The sequence below is a fragment of the Brachionichthys hirsutus genome, chromosome 1, assembly GCF_040956055.1.
Source record: "Brachionichthys hirsutus isolate HB-005 chromosome 1, CSIRO-AGI_Bhir_v1, whole genome shotgun sequence".
Lineage (NCBI taxonomy): Eukaryota > Metazoa > Chordata > Actinopteri > Lophiiformes > Brachionichthyidae > Brachionichthys > Brachionichthys hirsutus.
In genome coordinates, this window is record NC_090897.1 from 17,520,573 (window position 1) to 17,544,247 (window position 23,675).

Here is a 23,675-nt window from a genome sequence, read left to right on the forward strand (position 1 = left end):
TATTACAGTACAAGTACAGTCAAACAGCAGCATGTATTATAGTACAAGTACAGTCACACAGTAGCATGTATTATAGTACAAGTACAGTCACACAGTAGCATGTATTACAGTACAAGTACAGTCAAACAGCAGCATGTTTTACAGTACAAGTACAGTCACACAGTAGCATGTATTACAGTACAAGTACAGTCTCACAATAGCATGTATTACAGTACAAGTACAGTCAGTCAGTAGCATGTATTACAGTACAAGTACAGTCTCACAGTAGCATGTATTACAGTACAAGTACAGTCAAACAGTAGTATGTATTACAGTACAAGTACAGTCAAACAGTAGCATATATTATAGTACAAGTACAGTCTCACAATAGCATGTATTACAGTACAAGTACAGTCAAACAGCAGCATGTAATACAGTACAAGTACAGTCTCACAGTAGCATGTATTACAGTACAAGTACAGTCAGTCAGTAGCATGTTTTACAGTACAAGTACAGTCTCACAATAGCATGTATTACAGTACAAGTACAGTCAAACAGTAGCATGTATTACAGTACAAGTACAGTCAAACAGCAGCATGTATTATAGTACAAGTACAGTCACACAGTAGCATGTATTACAGTACAAGTACAGTCAAACAGTAGTATGTATTACAGTCCAAGTACAGTCAAACAGTAGCATGTATTACATTAAAAATACACATAATAAGTACAACGTAGGTGGACAAAAAAGGGGGGGGTGATTGATCCGTAGAGAGTCGTGATGACTATCTCTGTTTCTGCCCCCCCCCCCCCCCCCGAAAGGTGAATTTTTTGCATTTTGTGCGTCATTTTCTCCGCCAGGTTGTGTTTTCGCTGCCGTTTGTTTGTCTCTGTTAGCGAGATACTCAAAAACGTTTGGACGGATCTCGATGGCATTTTCAGTATCTTACCAGGAACAGTTGAGAACATTTTGGTGATGATCCTGGATTCTGAATCACTTTGAAATTGTTGTTAACATTGCAGTCAATGAAGCTTCAAGCTTCTTTTATTGATTGTAGTCGTCACTGCTTCAGACTTCTGTACGGTTCTGTTTGGGTCTAGTCCCACTCATAGTCTCACTGTGGTTCATGTCCGGAGCTCTGTCGGGTCTGAACTTGTTCCCTATCTCTGAAGGGAGAACAACTCATATCCATTCTGTCCCCGCGCCGTTTGCTCTGCATGAAGGAAGCTGTTCCGAGCATTTGATAGTTCTGTTATCCGAGGCAAGCGAACTACTGACTGTCTGCGGACTCCTCGTGTAAATGTGTCTCACGCTTATGTACACGGCGTTTACAGTCGCTGTGAGTCTTTAGAAATGGACTACTGGTGATTTCCTTGCGTTATGATGCAGACTTGACTGTGAAAACATGAATGTCTTTCTAAAGAGAATTTTGTAGCAGGTTGTGATCAAGATGGAGAGAAATAAGGAATGTGATGAAGCCAGCAGGAACTCATAGCCGGCCAGTGTTCTACTGCCGTTATCCTGCCGACCTCAGTGTGTTTGACATACGTTTGCAGCATTATGACATTCAGATACTCACGAGGACAATCAGCTGAGGTATGAGGCAGATATTGCACATTTATTTGGTCTCTTTGGATTTGTTTATAACATTTAGGACTCAGCGAAATTGAGAAACTATTGAGGATTTCAACCTGAACTGATTTAGAAAAACATTCTAAAACACTTCCTAATGTTGCCCCCTCAGGGCCGTTGGTTCTGGCGGGTTCGTAGGAACAGGGTTCTGGATAACTACCCCATGCCCATTAATCACTTCTGGAGGGGTCTTCCTGGAGATATAGACGCTGCCTATGAGAGGCATGATGGCAGGTTCGTCTTCTTTAAAGGTAAGGCTCACAACCCTTAATGGGCACCCTTAATGGGTACCCTTAATGGGTACACACTCATCAACAACTCCCAGAATATGTTTTCCTAACTTTGGCCAAGCCTGATTTGTATAGTTACATACGGCAGTGGGAAGCACAGATGTCCACCGGTTCACCGGTTCGAGTCCCAGCCCGGATGAAATGTGGAGTGTGGGCTGGTGGCTGGAGAGGGGCCAGTCTACCTCCAGAGCACTGCTGAGGTGCCCTTGAGCAAGGCACCGTACCCTCAAACTGCTCCGGGTGCGCTGATCATGGCGGCGCCTTCACCCTACTCCCTCTCTGCATGTGTGTGGTTGTTTCATGGGGCCCGTTGTACTAGGGTGTAAAGATAATTTCATTGTGTGCTTGCAGTGTATCAATGAGAAATAAAGCTTTCTTTCTTTCAACAATGAAAACTAAAACACTCCTCAGACCTATTTATTCACTACGTACTTGTAGCACTGATAATGTAACAGCTCATATGTAATAACATCCCATCATGTAATAACATCTCATCATGTAATAACATCTCATCATGTAATAACGTCTCATCATGTAATAACAGCTCATCATGTAATAACATCTCATCATGTAATAACAGCTCATCAGGTAATAACAGCTCATCATGTAATAACAGCTCATATGTAATAACATCTTATATGTAATAACATCTCATCATGTAATAACATCTCATCATGTAATAACATCTCATCATGTAATAACAGCTCATATGTAATAACAGCTCATCATGTAATAACGTCTCATCATGTAATAACAGCTCATCATGTAATAACATCTCATCATGTAATAACAGCTCATCAGGTAATAACAGCTCATCATGTAATAACAGCTCATATGTAATAACATCTCATATGTAATAACATCTCATCATGTAATAACATCTCATATGTAATAACAGCTCATATGTAATAACATCTCATATGTAATAACATCTCATCATGTAATAACATTTCATCATGTAATAACAGCTCATATGTAATAACAGCTCATATGTAATAACATCTCATCATGTAATAACATCTCATCATGTAATAACATCTCATCATGTAATAACGTCTCATCATGTAATAACAGCTCATCATGTAATAACATCTCATCATGTAATAACGTCTCATCATGTAATAACAGCTCATCATGTAATAACATCTCATCATGTAATAACAGCTCATCAGGTAATAACAGCTCATCATGTAATAACAGCTCATATGTAATAACATCTCATATGTAATAACATCTCATCATGTAATAACAGCTCATCATGTAATAACAGCTCATATGTAATAACATCTCATCATGTAATAACATCTCATTATGTAATAACGTCTCATCATGTAATAACGTCTCATCATGTAATAACAGCTCATCATGTAATAACATCTCATCATGTAATAACGTCTCATCATGTAATAACAGCTCATCATGTAATAACATCTCATCATGTAATAACAGCTCATCAGGTAATAACAGCTCATCATGTAATAACATCTCATCATGTAATAACAGCTCATATGTAATAACATCTCATCATGTAATAACATCTCATCATGTAACAATGGTAACGGTGCCTGAGAACTGCATTAACTTGTGGAAAAAGGGTAGAATATGTCTCCTTTAAACTACCCATTCGCTCTTTCGTAATCCACCGTGTAATAACATCTCATATGTAATAACATCTCATCATGTAATAACATCTCATCATGTAATAACAGCTCATATGTAATAACAGCTCATATGTAATAACATCTCATCATGTAATAACATCTCATCATGTAATAACATCTCATCATGTAATAACGTCTCATCATGTAATAACAGCTCATCATGTAATAACATCTCATCATGTAATAACGTCTCATCATGTAATAACAGCTCATCATGTAATAACATCTCATCATGTAATAACAGCTCATCAGGTAATAACAGCTCATGTAATAACAGCTCATATGTAATAACATCTCATATGTAATAACATCTCATCATGTAATAACAGCTCATCATGTAATAACAGCTCATATGTAATAACATCTCATCATGTAATAACATCTCATTATGTAATAACGTCTCATCATGTAATAACGTCTCATCATGTAATAACAGCTCATCATGTAATAACATCTCATCATGTAATAACGTCTCATCATGTAATAACAGCTCATCATGTAATAACATCTCATCATGTAATAACAGCTCATCAGGTAATAACAGCTCATCATGTAATAACAGCTCATCATGTAATAACAGCTCATATGTAATAACATCTCATCATGTAATAACATCTCATCATGTAACAATGGTAACGGTGCCTGAGAACTGCATTAACTTGTGGAAAAAGGGTAGAATATGTCTCCTTTAAACTACCCATTCGCTCTTTCGTAATCCACCGTGTTACTGTAGCGCCACCTAAATGAAATACTTTTTATTAATCATCATCTGCTGACACACAATGAAATCGCGTTTTCACCCTAGAACGACGGGCCCCTTGAAACAACCACACTCTAACACGTGCATCAAAGGGGCCTAGCACACGGAGAGGGAGCAGGGTGAAGGCGCCTGGAGCCGTTAGCGGGGACGGTGCCTTGCACAAGGGCACCTCGGCAGTGCTCTGGAGGCAGACTGGCCCCTCTCCAGTCACCAGCCCACACTCCACATTCCACCAGAGCTGGGACTCGAACCGGGACAGCGGCGGACTTCTCCGCTTCCCAGCCCACTGAGCCACTGCCCACCTATGGACAAAGCATAGTCAAACGCAGACCTCTGTCTGTAAGTGAATTCTATTCATCAGTGTGCAGAGACTCTGCACTGCGGACATCGAACTGCTCTCCGTTTCTCTACGCCCTCCTTATCTGCCTCGGGAATTCCCCCAGATATTTGTGACTCTGGTGTATATACACCCGAGGGCTAACGAGAGAAACGCCTGTGAGCAAATACACCGGGTCACACAGAGGCTGCAAACGATCTCCCCAGACGCTCCTCACATCATCCTCGGCGACATGAACCACTGGACCCTGAAGACCACGCTGAGAGACTTCCACCAGTACGTCACATGCCCCACCAGGCACAACAAGACCCTCGACCTCTGCTATAGCAACATCAAGGATGCGTACAGCCCTATTTTTACTTTCATTTTTAACATGTCCCCGTCCCAGCAGAAGGTGCCGTCTTCATGGAAGCGCTCTGTGGTGGAGCCTCTTGCCAAAACCAGCAAACCGACCACACTCAGGAACCTCCGGCCGGTGGCTCTGACGTCTACGGTCATGAAGCAGTTTGAGAAACTGGTGAAAGCAGAGCTTTGATCTAAAACTGAGGACTTGCTGGACCCTCTTCAGGTTGCTTACAGAGCTGATAGGGGGGTACAAGATGCCACTGCTACACTGCTCCACCTTGTGTACAAGTACCTAGAAGGCAACAGGAACCACGCCAGACTGCTCTTTGTGGACTTCTCATCAGCCTTTAACACGATCCAGCTGCAAATTTGATGTGAACTGTGAGATGCTCTGCAAGAAAGGCCAGCAGCGACTCTTCTGCCTGAGGAAGATGTTTTATTGTGCCTTCATCGAATCCGTCCTCACCTTCTCGGCTATCTGTTGGTACGGTAACCTCGCCATCAAGGACAAGAACTGCCTGAGGAACATCGTCCGTGTAGCATCGAAGGTAGCCGGGGTGAACTTCAGCAGTCTGGATGAAGTTCTTCAGCTTCACCTGCTGAAGAAAGCCAAGTCGATCCGCAGGAACACAAATCATCCCCTAAATCCGGAATATAAGATGCTCCCATCGGGGGCTCGACTGGCACTCCCCCCGGTTACTAGAAATAGATGTAAGTTCTCTTTTGTCCCACTCTCCATCAGGGCCCTGAATGCCACAGAGAGGAGGTGAGCCTGCCTGTGTACTTGTATGGAAGTAACCGGTTTGCACTGTTTTTATCACGTACACTATATACCTGTACAACGATGCTGCTCAACTCTTGTCTCTTACGTGTCCCTTGAATGTTGTAGAAGGTGTGTGGAACTGCTGTAAAACAAATTGCCCTCCGAGGGACAAAACAATAAAAGTGAAGTGAAGTGAAGTGAAGTGAAGTGAAGATGTGGCTGTTATGGATGGTTATGGGCTTCATGCTCCACAACATTCTGCAGAAATTGTGTGATTTTGCTTGCATCCAGACAATCACAGAGGCGAAGTATGTCCTTTCACCCTGCAGGAATAGCAAAGGTAAAGCAAATGGTGATAACGCAACACTTTTATAGTATAAGACATCATGAGCTGTTATTACATCATGAGCTGTTATTACATCATGAGCTGTTATTACATCATGGGCTGTTATTACATCATGAGCTGTTATTACATCATGAGCTGTTATTACATCATGAGCTGTTATTACATCATGGGCTGTTATTAGCAGCAGGTTCGGCGGTCGGGGCGCGCCGAGAGAAGGGTGCGCAGGGATGAAGATGAGGATGATGGGGAGGCAGAGGAACCTAGCGCCAGTGGGGGCTATGGCGGCCGACGGCAAAGGGAGCCCAAACTGCCGGTGCTGATGCCAGAGGATAATATTGAACATTTCCTCATCACGTTTGAACGGATGGCCCAAGTGGGTCGCTGGCCAGAAGGAGAGTGGGCAGTCCGCCTGGTGCCCTTGCTGACTGGGAAGGCACGTAGCGCCTTTGTAGGGATGGACAGGCATGATTCAGAGGATTATGACAAGGTGAAAGACGCTATCCTGGCCAAGTATGAAATAACAGCCGAGACCTATCGGAGACGCTTCAGGTCGCTGGCAATTGAGCCGGATGAGACCCCGCGGGAGCTGTATGTGCGGTTGAAGGACTTGTTAACCCGGTGGCTCCAGCCGGTAGGGGCGAGAGTAGGGGTCATGATGGAGAAGCTCGTTATGGAGCAGTTTCTCCGCATGGTGAACCCCGAGCTCAAAGTATGGATCCGGGAGCGGGATCCGGCCACCGCGGATGGAGCAGCGCGTCTGGCGGAGGCTTTTCTGTCAGCACGGAGAGGGTCCATAGCAGGCTACTTTGGACGGGAGCCGCGCAGCACCCAGCCAAGTAAGTCCTTTGGGGGTGATAGGTGTGGTCTGGGAAAAGGGGATTAGGACCACACCGTATCATCCCCAAACGGACGGGTTGGTAGAGCGCTATAACCAGACTCTGAAGCGTATGCTACGCAAGTTTGTCTCCAGCACAGGCGCTGACTGGGACCAGTGGCTGCCGTATCTGCTGTTTGCCTACCGGGAAGTCCCACAATCATCTACCGGATTCTCGCCTTTTGAACTGCTGTACGGGCGCCAGGTGCGGGGACCCCTGGATCTTCTGAGGGACTACTGGGAGCGAACGGAGACTGAGGGCGACAACATCATAGCCTACGTCATTAAGATGAGGGAGCGGTTGGAGGCTATGGAGGCCCTGGCTGAGGAGAACCTAAAGGAGGTGCAGCAGCGTCAAAAAACCTGGTTTGACCAGAAGGCTAAAAATAGGGTCTTCAGTCTGGGCCAGAAGGTACTGTTACTGTTGCCGACAAGTGAGAACAAACTGCTTGCTAAGTGGCACGGACCGTATGACGTTACTAGACAGGTTGGGAAAGTAACCTATGAACTCCATATGCCAGAGAGGAGAAAGAAACATCAGGTTTTCATGTGAACCTGTTGAAGGAGTTTCATGTCCAGGCCGAGCCAGCACCACAGTTATTAGTCAGAGCGGTGCGGGATGAAGAAGTTACTGAGAAGTATTTCCCAACCAGTGCTGAGGAGGTGGCTGTGGTTGACTTCTCCCACCGCTCCCCCTCTCAGCAGGAATCGATTAAGCCATTGCTGGACCCTGCTCTTCTCAAGGAAACCCCGGGTTTCACTTCATTGGTCCAGCATACGATACGGTTGAAGATGGATGCCCCAGTTCGTCGGTGGAGTTACCGGATACCAGAGCGGTTGGTGCCGGTATTATGGACAGAAATCAGGCTGATGCTGGAACTGGGAGTCATTGAGGAGTCCAGTAGCGAGTGGTGTAGTCCCATCGTACTGGTCCCTAAGAAGGATGGCTCGTTGCGGTTTTGCATTGATTACAGGTACCTGAATGCGGTTTCCAACTTTGATCCGTATCCAATGCCACGTATCGACGATTTGCTGGAGAGAGTGGGAGGAGCGGTTTACATCACCACCTTGGACCTCAGCAAGGGTTATTGGCAACTGGCGCTGGCCCCGGAAGCAAGGGAGCTGTCGGCATTCAAGACACCATTTGGTATGTACCAATTCAAAGTCATGCCATTTGGTCTGCAGGGGGCACCGGCAACCTTCCAGCGCCTCATGGACCACCTTCTGCGAGACGTGTCTGATTTCTCGGCGGCCTATCTGGACGATGTGGTGGTGTACAGTAACTCCTGGGAACAACACCTGCACCACCTCCAGGAGGTTTTGCAGAGGATCAGGGCGGCTGGTCTCACCATCAACCCCCGAATGTGTGCGGTGGCCCATCGGGAAGTACGGTACCTTGGCTTTACCATCGGCTTTGGGAGGATCAAGCCACAGGTGGACAAGATGGAGGCCATTCGTTCATTCCCGGTCCCCACCACGAAAAAGGGGGTGAGAGGGTTTATTGGCCTGATTGGGTGGTATCGGAAGTTTGTGCCTAATTTTTCCGAAAGGGCTGTGGTGTTAACGGATTTGACAAGGAAGGCAGCTCCCAGTAGGGTGCGTTGGACTGAGGAGTGCGAGCGGGCCTTCCACGACCTGAAGGGGGCTATCTGTACGGGGCCGGTCCTGCGCAGTCCAGACTTCAGCCAGCCCTTTATCCTTCAGACGGACGCTTCTCGAAGTGGACTGGGGGCCGTCCTGATCCAGTTGAAGGAGGAGGAGCGGAGACCGGTTGTCTTCCTCAGTCGGAGGCTGCTGAACCGTGAAACGAGGTACTCAACGGTTGAAAAGGAATGCTTGGCCGTAAAATGGGCCGTTGATTCTCTCAGGTACCATCTGCTTGGACGTCACTTCGAGTTGGAGATGGATCACCGCGCTCTGCAGTGGCTGCATAGGATGAAGGACGCCAACAACCGCATCACGGGATGGTACCTGTCCCTGCAGCCATATGACTTTGATGTCCGGTACCGCCCGGGCAAGTTGAATGTGGTGGCGGACTGTCTCTCCAGAGGCTCGGAGAATGGGGGCTTTGCCTTGGAGAGGGAGGGGGAAATGTAACGAACAGGCTGTTCGTTCCGGTCCACTTACGTGCTCTTGTGTCCAGGGTGGCGGCATTTGGCCAAAAGGGGAACAGTCGCCGCTGAAAAGAGTTCCGGGCCAAACCAAGGGGGAAACCAGATGGGGGTGGTTTGGTGGTAATGGGATTGCTCAATTTAGACCAGGTGCATAAATAGTGGCAGACTCCCGGCATGTCGGGACTGCCGGAGGAGCGAGGACCCAGCGTCTGCTGCGAATGCACCTGTTTGGGTGCTGGGGATGTGGTGAGGTCACGTATTTGCACGAAATAAAGCATGTCGTGGACCACTTGAGGACTCCCTCTGCTCTCTGGTTTTCTACTCGCCACCCTCCGCTCATGCCGCCTTGCTAACATACATATGAGCTGTAATTACATCATGAGCTGTAATTACATCATGAACTGTTATTACATCATGAGCTGTAATTACATCATGAGCTGTAATTACATCATGAGCTGTTATTACATCATGAGCTGTTATTACATTATGAACTGTTATTACATCATGAGCTGTTATTACATCATGAGCTGTAATTACATCATGAGCTGTTATTACATCATGAACTGTAATTACATCATGAACTGTTATTACATCATGAGCTGTTATTACATCATGAGCTGTTGTAATTACATCATGAGCTGTTGTAATTACATCATGAGCTGTTGTAAGTACATCATGAGCTGTAATTATATCATGAACTGTAATTACATCATGAACTGTTATTACATCATGAGCTGTAATTACATCATGAGCTGTTGTAATTACATCATGAGCTGTAATTACATCATGAGCTGTTATTACATCATGAGCTGTTGTAATTACATCATGAACTGTAATTACATCATGAGCTGTTATTACATCATGAGCTGTAATTACATCATGAACTGTTATTACATTATGAACTGTAATTACATCATGAGCTGTTATTACATCATGAGCTGTAATTACATCATGAGATGTAATTACATCATGAACTGTAATTACATCATGAGCTGTTATTACATCATGAGCTGTAATTACATCATGAACTGTTATTACATTATGAACTGTAATTACATCATGAGCTGTAATTACATCATGAACTGTAATTACATCATGAGCTATTATTACATCATGAGCTGTTATTACATTATGAGCGCCATCAGCCTGGACTCATAATACTATTGTTACATTATAAGCAAATACGTAATTAAATTATGCGCTCATGATTTTATTACATTATGAGCCGTTATTACATCATGAGTTGCTGAAATACTTTTGGGTCGAGACTGACTCTAGTCTGGACCTCACTGAGTGCCCATTCTCAAAGTGAGACATCACCACCAAAGAATCTACTCACTAGGGGGAGAATTATTATGTCCCTAACACAGAGTGGGACAGAATGAAAGTGAGTGAAAAGTGAGATAGTTACTATCTAGAATCTAGATTGTCAAAACATGCTGGCTGCAAAGCTACGTATATTAGCCTCATGCTGGAACATGTCCTCCGTCTACTGTTGCTTTTTTGTCTCCTTTATGGAAGATCTGATTGTTTTTTTAAGACTTGCTTGTCCTCCAGTAAGAACAAGAGCCTTATGCGCTGAATATGCAAAATGTTGAAAGGTATTATATAGCACCCTTCACAGGAGAAGTCAAAAGTGCTTCACTAAATAACAATGAAATACAGATACAATATAATATCAATAAAAATACAGATGAAATCACAATCACCGTAGGTGTATTAAGTCTGCTAGGCGTTCTCTCGTTAACCCAGATAACTCCTTGGACTCTTCTTCATTTTCGGAATCTTGTTCTTGTGTTAGTAATTCCTTACTCATCTCCCTCACGTCATCATCATTCATGGGGGCAGCACGCTCGTCTATCAGAGCGTCGTCCTCGGAACCCTCCCCGCCTCAGAGCTTAGCCAGTTGCACGGACGTGGTTACGGCTGCACTTTAAATGTCCTTATTGAAAAAGCCCTTCAGGCCACAGATTCTTCCAGCATGCGTTTATCATTTCAGATCTCATCTTGCTGCTCTCGTAGCATTCTCTGCTTCGTCTCCCATGGTGGAAATAAATGTCGACAAATCGTTTCTTCGTCCTCGTATTTATTTCACCCGTACAATTCAGGAGGGAACATCACAACTGTCAGTACGAATCCCGTGGGTACAGGAAGTGAGGTGTGGAAGTGGCTATCAACATTATGGCCTTCAACATAAAGGCTGCTTCATGCAGTACAAAATAAAAGCACATAAAATAACTACAGAAAATAACTCTGCATATGAGAACACACATCTAACACCCCCCCTTGTTCTCATGCTATTTACACACATCTACACATTTCCAAAGAACCAGGAATGAAACTTAAGTATTCTTGCTCTTGGTAGAGGTTTTGTCAGTATGTCTGCTGTCATATTTTCTGATGGACAGTACATGACATGTATCCTTCCCCCTGTCATGGCATCTCGAATAAAATGATATTTTACATCGATATGCTTTGACCTCTGTCTGTTCACTGGATTTTTGGTTAGAGCAATTGCTCCTTGATTGTCTCCAAATATTGTTGTACATGTGTACGTTTTATTGTCCATTCCATTTAGTAGTTGGGTTAAGTACATGCTTTCTTGTGTAGTAGATGTTAGAGCAATGTTATTACAAGTTGATAAAGCCACGGTTGGCTGTTTCTTTGACTTCCAAGAAATCACTGGACCTTGTTTTGTGAGAGCAAAACAGTACCCTGTTGTACTGCGTCTGTCGTGTACTGAAGATGCCCAGTCAGCATCGCTAAATGCAACTAGTTTAAGTTCTTCAGTGTTTTTCTTAAAGACTAACTCATAGTCCGTTGTGCCTTTTAGATATCTGAGGATGTGTTTTGCAGTCACCAAATCTTCCCTTTTTGGTTGTGCTAGAGTTTGGGAAAGTCTGCTAACAACCCAGCTTATATCTGCTCTTGTGCACGCCATGGCATAAATAAGACTGCCCACAATTTCCCGGTACTCTCTGGGATTAACAGTCTCATGCTCGTCATTTTCTTCCATAATTGTCGTGTCTGTTTTGAACTCACAAGGTGTAGATCGGGGTTTGCACTCAGACATTCCAAAACGTTCAAGCGTCCTTTCAATGTATCTTTTCTGGTTCATCCTGATCTCACCTTCTTTTTGTTCAAACTGTATCCCAAAAAAATAGGATATTTTCTCCAAATCCTTCATGTTGAATTTTGACCTCATTGTTTCTTGAATGCATCAAGTAGTTCGGAGTTGCTGGCAGCGATTATTAAATCATCTACCCAAATGATGACAATCACAGTTTCCTGTTCAGTACATTTTCTGTGCACACACTGTGCAAGTATGCCGTCTTAACGTCCATTTGGTGAACGATGAGATCATTCTGAGCAGCGATCTGCATAAGCGCGCGCACAGATGTAATGCTAGCTGTAGGTGCAAATGTTTCTTGGTAGTCTATTCCTTCTGTTTGACTATATCCCTTTGCCACAAATCTAGCTTTAAATAATTTCCCCTGCTCGTTTTCTTTAAGTGTGTACACCCATTTTCCACCTACAGTGGTTCTACCTTCAGGTAATGTAGTCAGTTCAAATGTCTCATTTTCTTTGAGAGAGTTCATCTCCTCTGCCATAGCCTGCTCCCATCTGGACGCCTCTGGTGACCTCAGGGCCTCTCTAGGTTTGGGGGATTCCGCAGGCTGCCCTGTAACAATAATCAATACTCACAGAGGTTACATCTGGCTCATCTTCGTCCTCGTCCTCGTCCTTCGGCATATGAGAACACATCTCAATAATTTCTATATTTATCTTTCTGTAAAAGATCGACACCGCCTTAAAAACAAAGTAAAGAAACTCATCACGTGATTCAGAACTTGCAAGATTTCTCTCAAACTTCCGATCTCTCGAGAGGGTCGAAACACGGAGGAGCAATTTCAGAATCAGAATCAGAATCAGAAGTAGTTTATTGTCAGTGAGGGTTCTCAGACCAGGAATGTTTCTCTGTGAAGTCGTGCTACGTGTAACAGTAATGACTAAATACAAAAAACATACAAGTACAGACACATCACAAAACAGCAGCATTTGGAAGGCTTGAAGGTAGGAAACATCTCTAACAATCTGGCAGGAGAGCGGTGTCTGAGCTGAGTATGTGTGGGGGCAGGGCTGATGGGAGATCAGGTGATGGAATGAACTGAGGAGGAGGTGGATCTGAGTGTGGAAAGGACACAGACTTATACATTATACACATACATGTACATATATTCACCCCATGCTGATATCACTACCTCTTTTGTTTAACCTATTAGGAGTAAATAAATCATATCCTGGTTCTGGACCATTGAGGTTTGCTCTTTATTTAGCCAGGGCTCTGAAACTGCTACGATTGAGAATTTTTATTGTACTGTTTCAAGCATTCCTGGATTTTTTTCAGTTTTAGTTTAGAGACTTCTGCTGTTACCGTGCATAATAGTAAATGTTCCACCTATATTACTACTGCTAAATTGTGCCTTGATAAGGTAGTTACCTCACTCAGTGCCAGACGTTTTCCCTTATTTTGACCTATATTTGAAGAAACGCAGAATATTGTGTACTATAGCTATGTAAACACCGAACCTACTGCATCAAGACAAAAAGGTGTGTTCCTCCCATTTTTCATTCCTGAGTTTTTGGCCGGAGAACAGAGGCAGAATTCAACAAGAAAATTACACAAAAAATATTTTTCTACAGAGAAACATTTCAAGCAGATCGCTGACTTTGACTCTAATATTTTGTTTTAGTGACACATTAAACATCTCAACAGTTGTTTACTTCTAGAAAACAATAACAACAACATTGAGAAGAAGCTTTTGATGTAAAAACTCATTTATTTACAAACCATATATCAACTAACAGGCTCTGGATGTTGTAGGGCTGTCATGGTTGACACGACTCTGCAACATCGCATGGACATCGGGGGCAGTGCCTCTGGATCGGCAGACCGGGGTGGTGGTCCCCCTTTATAAGAAGGGGGACCGGAGGGTGTGTTCCAACTACAGAGGGATCACACTCCTCAGCCTCCCTGGTAAGGTCTATTCAGGGGGACTGGAGAGGAGGGTCCGCCGGATAGTCGAACCTCGGATTCAGGAGGAGCAATGTGGTTTTCGTCCTGGCCGTGGAACTGTGGACCAGCTCTACACCCTCGGCAGGGTCCTTGAGGGTGCATGGGAGTTTGCCCAACCAGTCCACATGTGTTTTGTGGATTTGGAGAAGGCATTCGACCGTGTCCCTCGGGGAGTCCTGTGGGGGGTGCTCCGGGAGTACGGGGTGTCGGACCCCCTCATACGGGGTGTCCGCTCCTTATATGACCGGTGCCAGAGCTTGGTCCGCATTGCTGGAAGTAAGTCGGACCTATTTCCAGTGCGGGTTGGACTCCGTCAGGGCTGCCCTTTGTCACCGATTCTGTTCAGAACCTTTATGGACAGAATTTCTAGGTGCAGCCGGGGCGTTGAGGGGGTTCGGTTTGGTGACCTCAGGATTGGGTTGCTGCTTTTTGCAGACGATGTGATCCTGTTGGCTTCATCAGGCCGTGCCCTCCAGCTCTCACTGGATCGGTTCCAGCCGCATGTGAAGCGGCCGGGATGAGAATCAGCACCTCCAAATCCGAGGCCATGGTTCTCAGTCGGAAAAGGGTGGAGTGCACCCTCCAGGTCGGGGAGGAGATCCTGCCCCAAGTGGAGGAGTTCAAGTACCTCGGGGTCTTGTTCACGACTGAGGGAAGGATGGAGCGAGAGATCGACAGACGGATCGGTGCAGCGTCTGCAGTGATGCGGACTCTGCACAGATCCGTCATGGTGAAGAGAGAGCTGAGCCGAAAGGAGAAGCTCTCGATTTACCGGTTGATCTTCGTTCCTACCCTCACCTATGGTCACAAGCTTTGGGTAGTGACCAAAGAACGAGATCCCGGGTATAAGCGGCTGAAATGAGCTTCCTCCGTGGGGTGGCTGGGCTCTCCCTTAGAGATAGGGTGAGAAGCTCAGTCATCCGGGAGGAGCTCGGAGTAGAGCCGCTGCTCCTCCACGTTGAGAGAAGCCAGATGAGGTGCATCTATTCAGGATGCCTCCTGAACGCCTCCCTGGTGAGGTGTTCAGGGCACGTCCCACCGGGAGGAGACCACGGGGAAGACCCAGGCCAGCCGAGAGACTATGTCTCTCGGCTGGCCTGGGAACGCCTCGGGATCCCCCCGGAAGAGCTAGAGGAAGTGGCCGGGGAGAGGGAAGTCTGGGCTTCCCTGCTTAAGCTGCTGCCCCCGCGACCCGGCCCCGGATGAAAATGGATGGATGAATATATCAACTATACAACGGCTGCTCCTCGGTGATCCAGACGGGAACCACTCATCTACCGAATTCGGTCCAGGCTCACTATATCCATTCCAATCCAAACCAGAATCCAAACCCAAACCGTCAGTTGACCCGTGATTTGTGGTGTGTGGTGACACATGCTTTGATTGAGGCCGACTCCCGCCACTGGGCCCGGGTTGATGATCGACTCCTTGGATCCATTCACCATGATGATCATCAACATCATCTTGAATCACCTAAACAGTTGCTGTCTTCTTCGTACCGTGCCGTATACTCTCCAGTGTGAGCGGCTTATACTCCTCAGATCGCTCCTGCTCCAGCATTTTTCCGCCTCTCTGCCCCCTTCCCGGTTCTTCTTCCCATTACATAGTAATAAACAGCGATCATCCACTCAGGGGTGTCGGTCCTCATCACGGAATAAGAGAGGCCTGATATTCACTGAGTCCCCCACCCCCACAAAAAATGTACTTGACATGTACGTTGCGGTCGCGAAGGTATGGATTTAAATGGATGTATATATCTGTTTTGGTATGGAATGAGTTAACTACATCATTTATTGTTCCCCTGTAGATGAACAACAGTTACACTGCAGCGATGAATTAGACATTTAGGTCCCCGAAGTGCTCTTCTGCTCTCGTAATAGAAAGTCTAGGACTAGGACTACATACAGTAGCATGTGAAGCATTGAATCACTCAAATGAGTGAAGAGGTTTGATTTTAACTGATGGGCGTCGGGGTTTATGAGGGAAGAGAGAAGTAATGGTAGCAGGAGGAATGGAATCTCCTCTGTCTGACCTTCATCCACAAATCAGCTTCAGGTTCACGGGAGACAAGCAAACCCAAACTCCTTATTTAGTGATGTCATCCTTTTTGGATTTTTTTTGCCAACAAATCATAATCGCATGTATTTAATTTACAAGTGTGTGTTAATGCTGTTTTGGTTTATCTGCATGTTCTTTTTTAATTTCTCCCTCAGTTTCAATTATTTAACATAACCTGTGCCAGAAAACTAAATGTGTGTTCTGCAGCAGAGTGGGGGGGTTGGAGTGGGCATGGACGACTCTGTGCACCAGAAAGGATCATGAAGCTCCCCTTTTCTCGTTTCAGGACACAGATTCTGGCTTTTCAGGGAGGCTAACTTGGAACCAGGCTATCCACTGGAGCTAGTTGATTATGGCCGAGATATTCCCTATGATCGAATAGACACAGCCATCTGGTGGGAGCCATCCGGCTACACTTACTTCTTTCAAGGAGACTGGTAATGTTGCCTACAATCGGTCAACAAATCAGGCATCCACTGCCTGTATTGTGTACTACTACTGTATATCATTAATTTCACTTCTGGTAACACTGTACGTGTTTAATTATTTAATGACCATCGGCTGGTTGAGTCTATTTTAAAATGTAATGCAGTGTATTTTTACAATGCCAGCAGTGCGGTTCAATATATCTGGATGATCTGTTAATCTGGCTTCCAGACACTCGTGAATCCAACTGACTTTGGTGATCGCCAATATTTCATGCAGAGCCAATGCAAAATTAAATAATGTGCAGCGCTTTGGTTTCCCACAAAGTCTGTGCTAAACTAATGACTGTCCCGTCTGCTGTACCAGGGCACTGGGCACGGTCAATGCATGCAGGGCGGAGTACCACCCATGACTCGTATTCATTATTTACAGACAAACAAACAAGCCAGAGCATTTTGCCCTTGAATCCAGAATGATAACAGGTACAGCCAGATTTTTCTGCAGGTCTGACCCACTGTTGTGTCAATTGGTCCATCTAACACAGGGGGGGGCAAACTTTTTGACTCGCGGGCCACAATAGGTTCTAAAATTTGACAGATGGGCCGGACCAAGAACAGATGGATGGAGTATTTGTGTGAGGTTGAATGAGGTTTAATTATAATACAATTTTATTTAATGATATAATTTGGACAAGTTTGGCGGGCCGGATTAAAAAGACCAACGGGCCGCATATGGCCCCCGGGCCTGGGTTTGCCCATGTCTGGGCTAACACAACTAGCTAACCGGATACACATTATATATCAGTGACGTGTGTCGGAGGGGGCCGTCTCACCTGCTATCATGCAAAAAGAATGTAAAATGAAAAAACAAATTGCATCGTAGTAATGTCGCGTTGGTTTTATAGAACGCTTTTCTGGACACTCAAAGACGCTTTACACTGTGCATTATTCATTCACTCCGTACTGCTGCCCTGGGGTAGATACAGCTGCCCTAGGGTAGATACAGCTGCTCTGCGGTAGATACAGCTCCCCTGGGGTAGATGCAGCTTCCCTGGGGTAGATACAGCTGCCCTGGGGTAGATACAGCTTCCCTGGGGTAGATACAGCTTCCCTGGGGTAGATACAGCTGCCCTGGGGTAGATACAGCTGCTCTGCGGTAGATACAGCTTCCCTGGGGTAGATACAGCTGCCCTAGGGTAGATACAGCTGCCCTAGCGTAGATACAGCTGCCCTGGGGTAGATACGGCTGCTCTGCGGTAGATACAGCTTCCCTGGGGTAGATACAGCTGCCCTAGGGTAGATACAGCTGCCCTAGCGTAGATACAGCTGCCCTGGGGTAGATACAGCTGCTCTGCGGTAGATACAGCTCCCCTGGGGTAGATGCAGCTTCCCTAGCATAGATACAGCTGCCCTGGGGTAGATACAGCTTCCCTGGGGTAGATACAGCTTCCCTGGGGTAGATACAGCTGCCCTAGGGTAGATACAGCTGCCCTGGGGTAGATACAGCTTCCCTGGGGTAGATACAGCTGCCCTGGGGTAGATACAGCTGCTCTGCGGTAGATACAGCTTCCCTGGGGTAGATACAGCTGCCCTAGGGTAGATACAGCTGCCCTAGGGTAGATACAGCTGCCCTAGCGTAGATACAGCTGCCCTGGGGTAGATACAGCTTCCCTGGGGTAGATACAGCTGCCCTGGGGTAGATACAGCTGCCCTGGGTGTGTCGGTGCATATTCTAGTCACTCAGCTTCATCCATGTCTGCCTTCGTCAGCGTAGATATTTCTCCATGACATCTTCCTCCAACCTCAAAGACAGCCTGTTGGAACATTTCCCTCCACATACTGAACAATTGCTAGTATTCTCGTTGAACGCCTCTTCTCAATTCGTCCACGTCGGTCATATTTATTTATGATCCGGAGAGAGTCGTGATGACTATCTCCATTTCTGTCCCCCTGAAAGGTGTATTTTTAGGGCCGTTTTGAAGGAGGCCAAAGAGGTGCATGTTTTGAGGGCAGGAGTCAAACAGTTCCACCCTTGGGGGGCAGTATTGTAGAAAGATGATTTATCCATGTTAGTCCTATAGGAGGGGGTAATTAGGCTGTTGTTTGAGCTCCCTCTAGTGTTGTGGCTGTGGGTGTCACTAAATCTGTGGAGGTGTTTATTCAGGTATGCAGGGATTGAGGGGACTGAGGGCAGAGCTGCATTGACTATTTTAAATGCCAATCCCATTTTGAGTTGTTTAACCCTGTCTTCTACCCTGAGCCATTTTAGGCTAGCAAAATGTCCAGGAAGAAGGTGGGTCATGGGCCCCAGATTGAGGAGTAGCCGAATCAGTTTGTTTTGGGAGGTTTGGAGCCTGGTTTTCCTTTTAATTTCCATATTTGTATATGTTTTATTGTTGCTACTTTTATTGATTGTCTTTGTATTTCCTCGTGTATTTCCAATTAATTGTGCCACTCCTGTGGCTCCATACTCTTCTGTATCACCACCGCAATGTAATAATCTGTTCCTGGTAACATTCCCGATATTTTCTGACAATTTCATCAAGATCCGTCCAGAACGTTTTGAGTTATCCTGCTAAACGTTACACGGACAGACAGACAAATGGCGGTGATTACATTACCTCCACCTCGGCGGAAGATGAGATCTGATTGTTCTCGAAACCACGAACACCTTTTTCATCAACCATTTTTGTTGTTGGCTGCAGGTACTGGCGCTTCAATGAACAGTCACGCTTGGCTGACAGAGGCTACCCAAAACCAATCACTGTATGGGGATCGTCAGTGCCCTCCACCCCCAAGGGTGCCTTCCTCAGCAATGATGGGGGTGAGCTCTGTGCGTGCGTGTTTGTGTCGTGAGACAGGTTAATATGCAATAGTTTGTCACTGCTCATGTCAGACTTCACATCAAATACTGGAAAATAACCAGAAGTTACCATAGTATCCAGTAAATATCTGCTACAAAAACACCGACTCCAGCAAGAAGCTTGGGATATTTTCTTTGAAGATGGCAGCAAACACTTTGGTAAATCACATTTAAGCTGCTTTAGCTCATTCTGTCTGCTTCTTCTGCTACATCTTCTTTCGTGCATTTATTCTGAGTTTAAAAGTTACTTGCTCAAGTATCACACCGAGCAGACAGACAGCGGTATGTGGTATCAATGTTTTCAACTAATCCTAACATGGCAAAGATGTGTATTTTCAACAAAGTCTAACTATTCCTGTAAAGTGTAAATTGTATGTTTTCATGTTCCTCTGGTGATATGTTCCGTTTCCCTACTCTTTTCCAGCATACACCTTCTTTTACAAAGGATCTAAATACTGGAAGTTTGACAACCATCGCATGAAAAGTGAATCCGGTTACCCAAAATCTATTCTGAGAGACTTCATGGGTTGCAGCGTGGACCTGAACCCAGACAGAGACACTGACACAGATGTGAACAGCCCACCGTCCAACCCAGATGCAGGACGTGATGGTGACAAGGGCAAAGACCGGGATGGGATGGATCACGATGGAACGGACAAAGATAGTGACAGAGGGTCAGACGGTGAGGAAGATGAAGACTACCGTGAGGGCCGGGAAGAAGACACCAAAGAAGTGGACGTGGTTCTAAAGGTGGGCGACAGTGAGGAACGGACCATGAACATCCTGACGGTGACCATCCCACTGGTATTGGTGCTGTGCATCCTGGGACTGCTTTACGCCATCATCAACACGCTGCAGAGCAAAGGGGCGCCACGGTTGCTGGTGCACTGCAAGCGCTCGCTCCAGGACTGGGTCTGACCTCTAACCTAAGGGGGATTCTGAGTTTTGAAATTAAGTTGGACTTTTGACACCACCGTCCTCTATTCCAAACCTCCTCCCACTGGTCCTTTTGTCTCAAGTGTCAATGCCAGTGGCATCTGAAGCTCCACGTACATGTGCTAGTGGATTTGATACTGTACTCACCTACACACCACCCTAACCACGGTGCTCTACAATGCGTTGACTGCAGTCTATTTATATGAGAGACGTTTGCACATCTTGTTTTGTCTTTATTGATTTTGTTGCTTTGTTTATGGTGGTAATCTAATTTCTAAACCAGGAAGAACCTTGAACCTTTTTTCCTCTCTGGTCATGCTTTCAGAGCCCCCACAGGAGGAAGAAAGCATGAGCAGTGGTATTTGTGAATGGACCACTTCGATCTTTGGTTGTCATGCTTGTCATCATACTCTATCTCCACTTTGTTCTACATTGCAATATGTCATCGGGCGGCAGGTGATTTAGGATTAGGGTTTAGTTTCAGAAGACATTTCACTCTCATCCACATTCAGTCCAAATATCTTCCTTTTGACTCGTGTTTAGGCTTCGCTGGAAGACTTCAGTTGGTTAGTGAGACAGTCAAAGGGGACATATGATGAAAAACTCACTCCATGTTTCTACACTATTCTGGTGATTATGAACCCAAAAACAGCAAAATAAACCATCCAGTCAATCCTTCAGAGTTTGTGTAGGTCTATAATCACCTGAAACACGCCCGGAAGAAATCACTCACCTTCTGACACCGGGGGGGTGAACGTGCACAAAATGTGCGTGCGTCCTGTGTCTGCGCTCTCTTCACTGTCATGGTGACGAGGAAGCTGAGCCGAAAGGCGAAGCTCTCCATTTACTAGTCGATCTCCGTTCCTCCCCTCACCTGCCGGTCGATCTCCGTTCCTACCCTCACCTGCCGGTAGATCTCCGTTCCTGCCCTCACCTGTCGGTAGATCTCCGTTCCTGCCCTCACCTGCCAGTAGATCTCCGTTCCTACCCTCACCTGCCGGTAGATCTCCGTTCCTGCCCTCACCTGTCGGTAGATCTCCGTTCCTGCCCTCACCTGCCGGTAGATCTCCGTTCCTACCCTCACCTGCCGGTAGATCTCCGTTCCTCCCCTCACCTGTCGGTATATCTCCGTTCCTGCCCTCACCTGCCGGTAGATCTCCGTTCCTGCCCTCACCTGCCGGTAGATCTCCGTTCCTGCCCTCACCTGCCGGTAGATCTCCGTTCCTACCCTCACTTGCCGGTAGATCTCCGTTCCTACCCTCACCTGCCGGTAGATCTCCGTTCCTCCCCTCACCTGTGGTAACGAGCTTTGGGTCGTGACAGAAAGAACACGGTCGTGGGTACAAGGGGCTGAAATGAGCTTCCTCCATCGGGTGACGGTGTGAGACTCCGGAGGGAGTGTGAGGCGCTCCGTCAGAGCGCGGGGAGTCTCCGCTCCTCTCGGGCTGCTGGACCCGTGACCCCCCCTGGATAAGCGCTTTGAAGATGGATGATTCAAAGCAATATTACCGTCCTCGCCATATGGCGTCACTCACACAAACGCGGTGCGATGTGTGTGTGTGTAGAGCAGTGGTTCTCAAATGGTGGTGACCGCTGAGAAAATGTTTTTTTGCCTTACGAGATTAAAGTGTAATTGCACATCCACTCCAGTAGTTGGCAGTGGCGCCCTGATTGTCAGAGTGCGCGCAGGGAGGATTATCAGAAGAAGAGCGGTCGTAAACAATCTACGGTGGGAGAAGAAGAAAGACTCGACTTCCTCATTTTCTGTTGCAGACTAAAAAAAATTGTAATAAAGTTATTCTTTGTTGTAAGTTGATCTATATTTCTTTCTTTTTCATATTTCTTTGTATGTTAATAAGGATACAATAGTGTTTGGGTTTTTTTCGGGGGGGGGGGGGGGCGCGAAATGTTTTTTTCTTCCTAGGGGGGGTGTAGAGACACTCGCTCCTTGATGGCGCTCTGCTCTCCCTCTCTCCCGCACGAGTCGAAGAAGAGGAGAGTGGATAAAGTTTACTTTATATGGTAATGTTCTGTTTGAGACAGACATGAGGGACGCTGTCCTGCAGCATCTGTGTGAGACAGAAATGAGGGACGCTGTCCTGCAGCATCTGTGTGAGACAGAAATGAGGGACGCTGTCCTGCAGCAGCTGTTTGAGACAGAAATGAGGGACACTGTCCTGCAGCATCTGTCTGAGACAGAAATGAGGGACGCTGTCCTGCAGCATCTGTTTGAGACAGAAATGAGGGACGCTGTCCTGCAGGATCTGTTTGAGACAGAAATGAGGGACGCTGTCCTGCAGCATCTGTTTGAGACAGAAATGAGGGACACTGTCCTGCAGCATCTGTTTGAGACAGAAATGAGGGACGCTGTCCTGCAGCATCTGTGTAAGACAGAAATGAGGGACGCTGTCCTGCAGCATCTGTGTGAGACAGAAATGAGGGACGCTGTCCTGCACCATCTGTTTGAGACAGAAATGAGGGACGCTGTCCTGCAGCATCTGTTTGAGACAGAAATGAGGGACGCTGTCCTGCAGCATCTGTTTGAGACAGAAATGAGGGACGCTGTCCTGCAGCATCTGTTTGAGACAGAAATGAGGGACGCTGTCCTGCAGCATCTGTTTGAGACAGAAATGAGGGACGCTGTCCTGCAGCATCTGTTTGAGACAGAAATGAGGGACGCTGTCCTGCAGCATCTGTTTGAGACAGAAATGAGGGACGCTGTCCTGCAGCATCTGTGTGAGACAGAAATGAGGGACGCTGTCCTGCAGCATCTGTTTGAGACAGAAATGAGGGACGCTGTCCTGCAGCATCTGTTTGAGACAGAAATGAGGGACGCTGTCCTGCACCATCTGTGTGAGACAGAAATGAGGGACGCTGTCCTGCAGCATCTGTGTGAGACAGAAATGAGGGACGCTGTCCTGCAGCATCTGTGTAAGACAGAAATGAGGGACGCTGTCCTGCAGCATCTGTGTGAGACAGAAATGAGGGACGCTGTCCTGCAGCATCTGTTTGAGACAGAAATGAGGGACGCTGTCCTGCAGCATCTGTGTGAGACAGAAATGAGGGACGCTGTCCTGCAGCATCTGTGTGAGACAGAAATGAGGGACGCTGTCCTGCAGCAGCTGTTTGAGACAGAAATGAGGGACACTGTCCTGCAGCATCTGTCTGAGACAGAAATGAGGGACGCTGTCCTGCAGCATCTGTGTGAGACAGA

At 46.2% G+C, this 23,675-nt stretch overlaps 1 protein-coding gene across 1 annotated transcript in view; it reads left to right on the forward strand.

Annotated features, from left to right (window-relative positions):
- The window catches only part of mmp15b (matrix metallopeptidase 15b), a 51,551-nt gene extending 29,301 nt beyond the window's left edge, over positions 1-22,250 (forward strand). Inside the window, exons 8-11 of the mRNA XM_068741885.1 lie at positions 1,725-1,863; positions 16,524-16,674; positions 19,368-19,486; positions 19,950-22,250. Of these exons, the coding sequence (XP_068597986.1) occupies positions 1,725-1,863; positions 16,524-16,674; positions 19,368-19,486; positions 19,950-20,443 (903 nt within the window). The 3' untranslated portion in view covers positions 20,444-22,250. The remainder of the gene's footprint in view (positions 1-1,724; positions 1,864-16,523; positions 16,675-19,367; positions 19,487-19,949) is intronic.
- Positions 22,251-23,675: the final 1,425 nt, after the last annotated feature.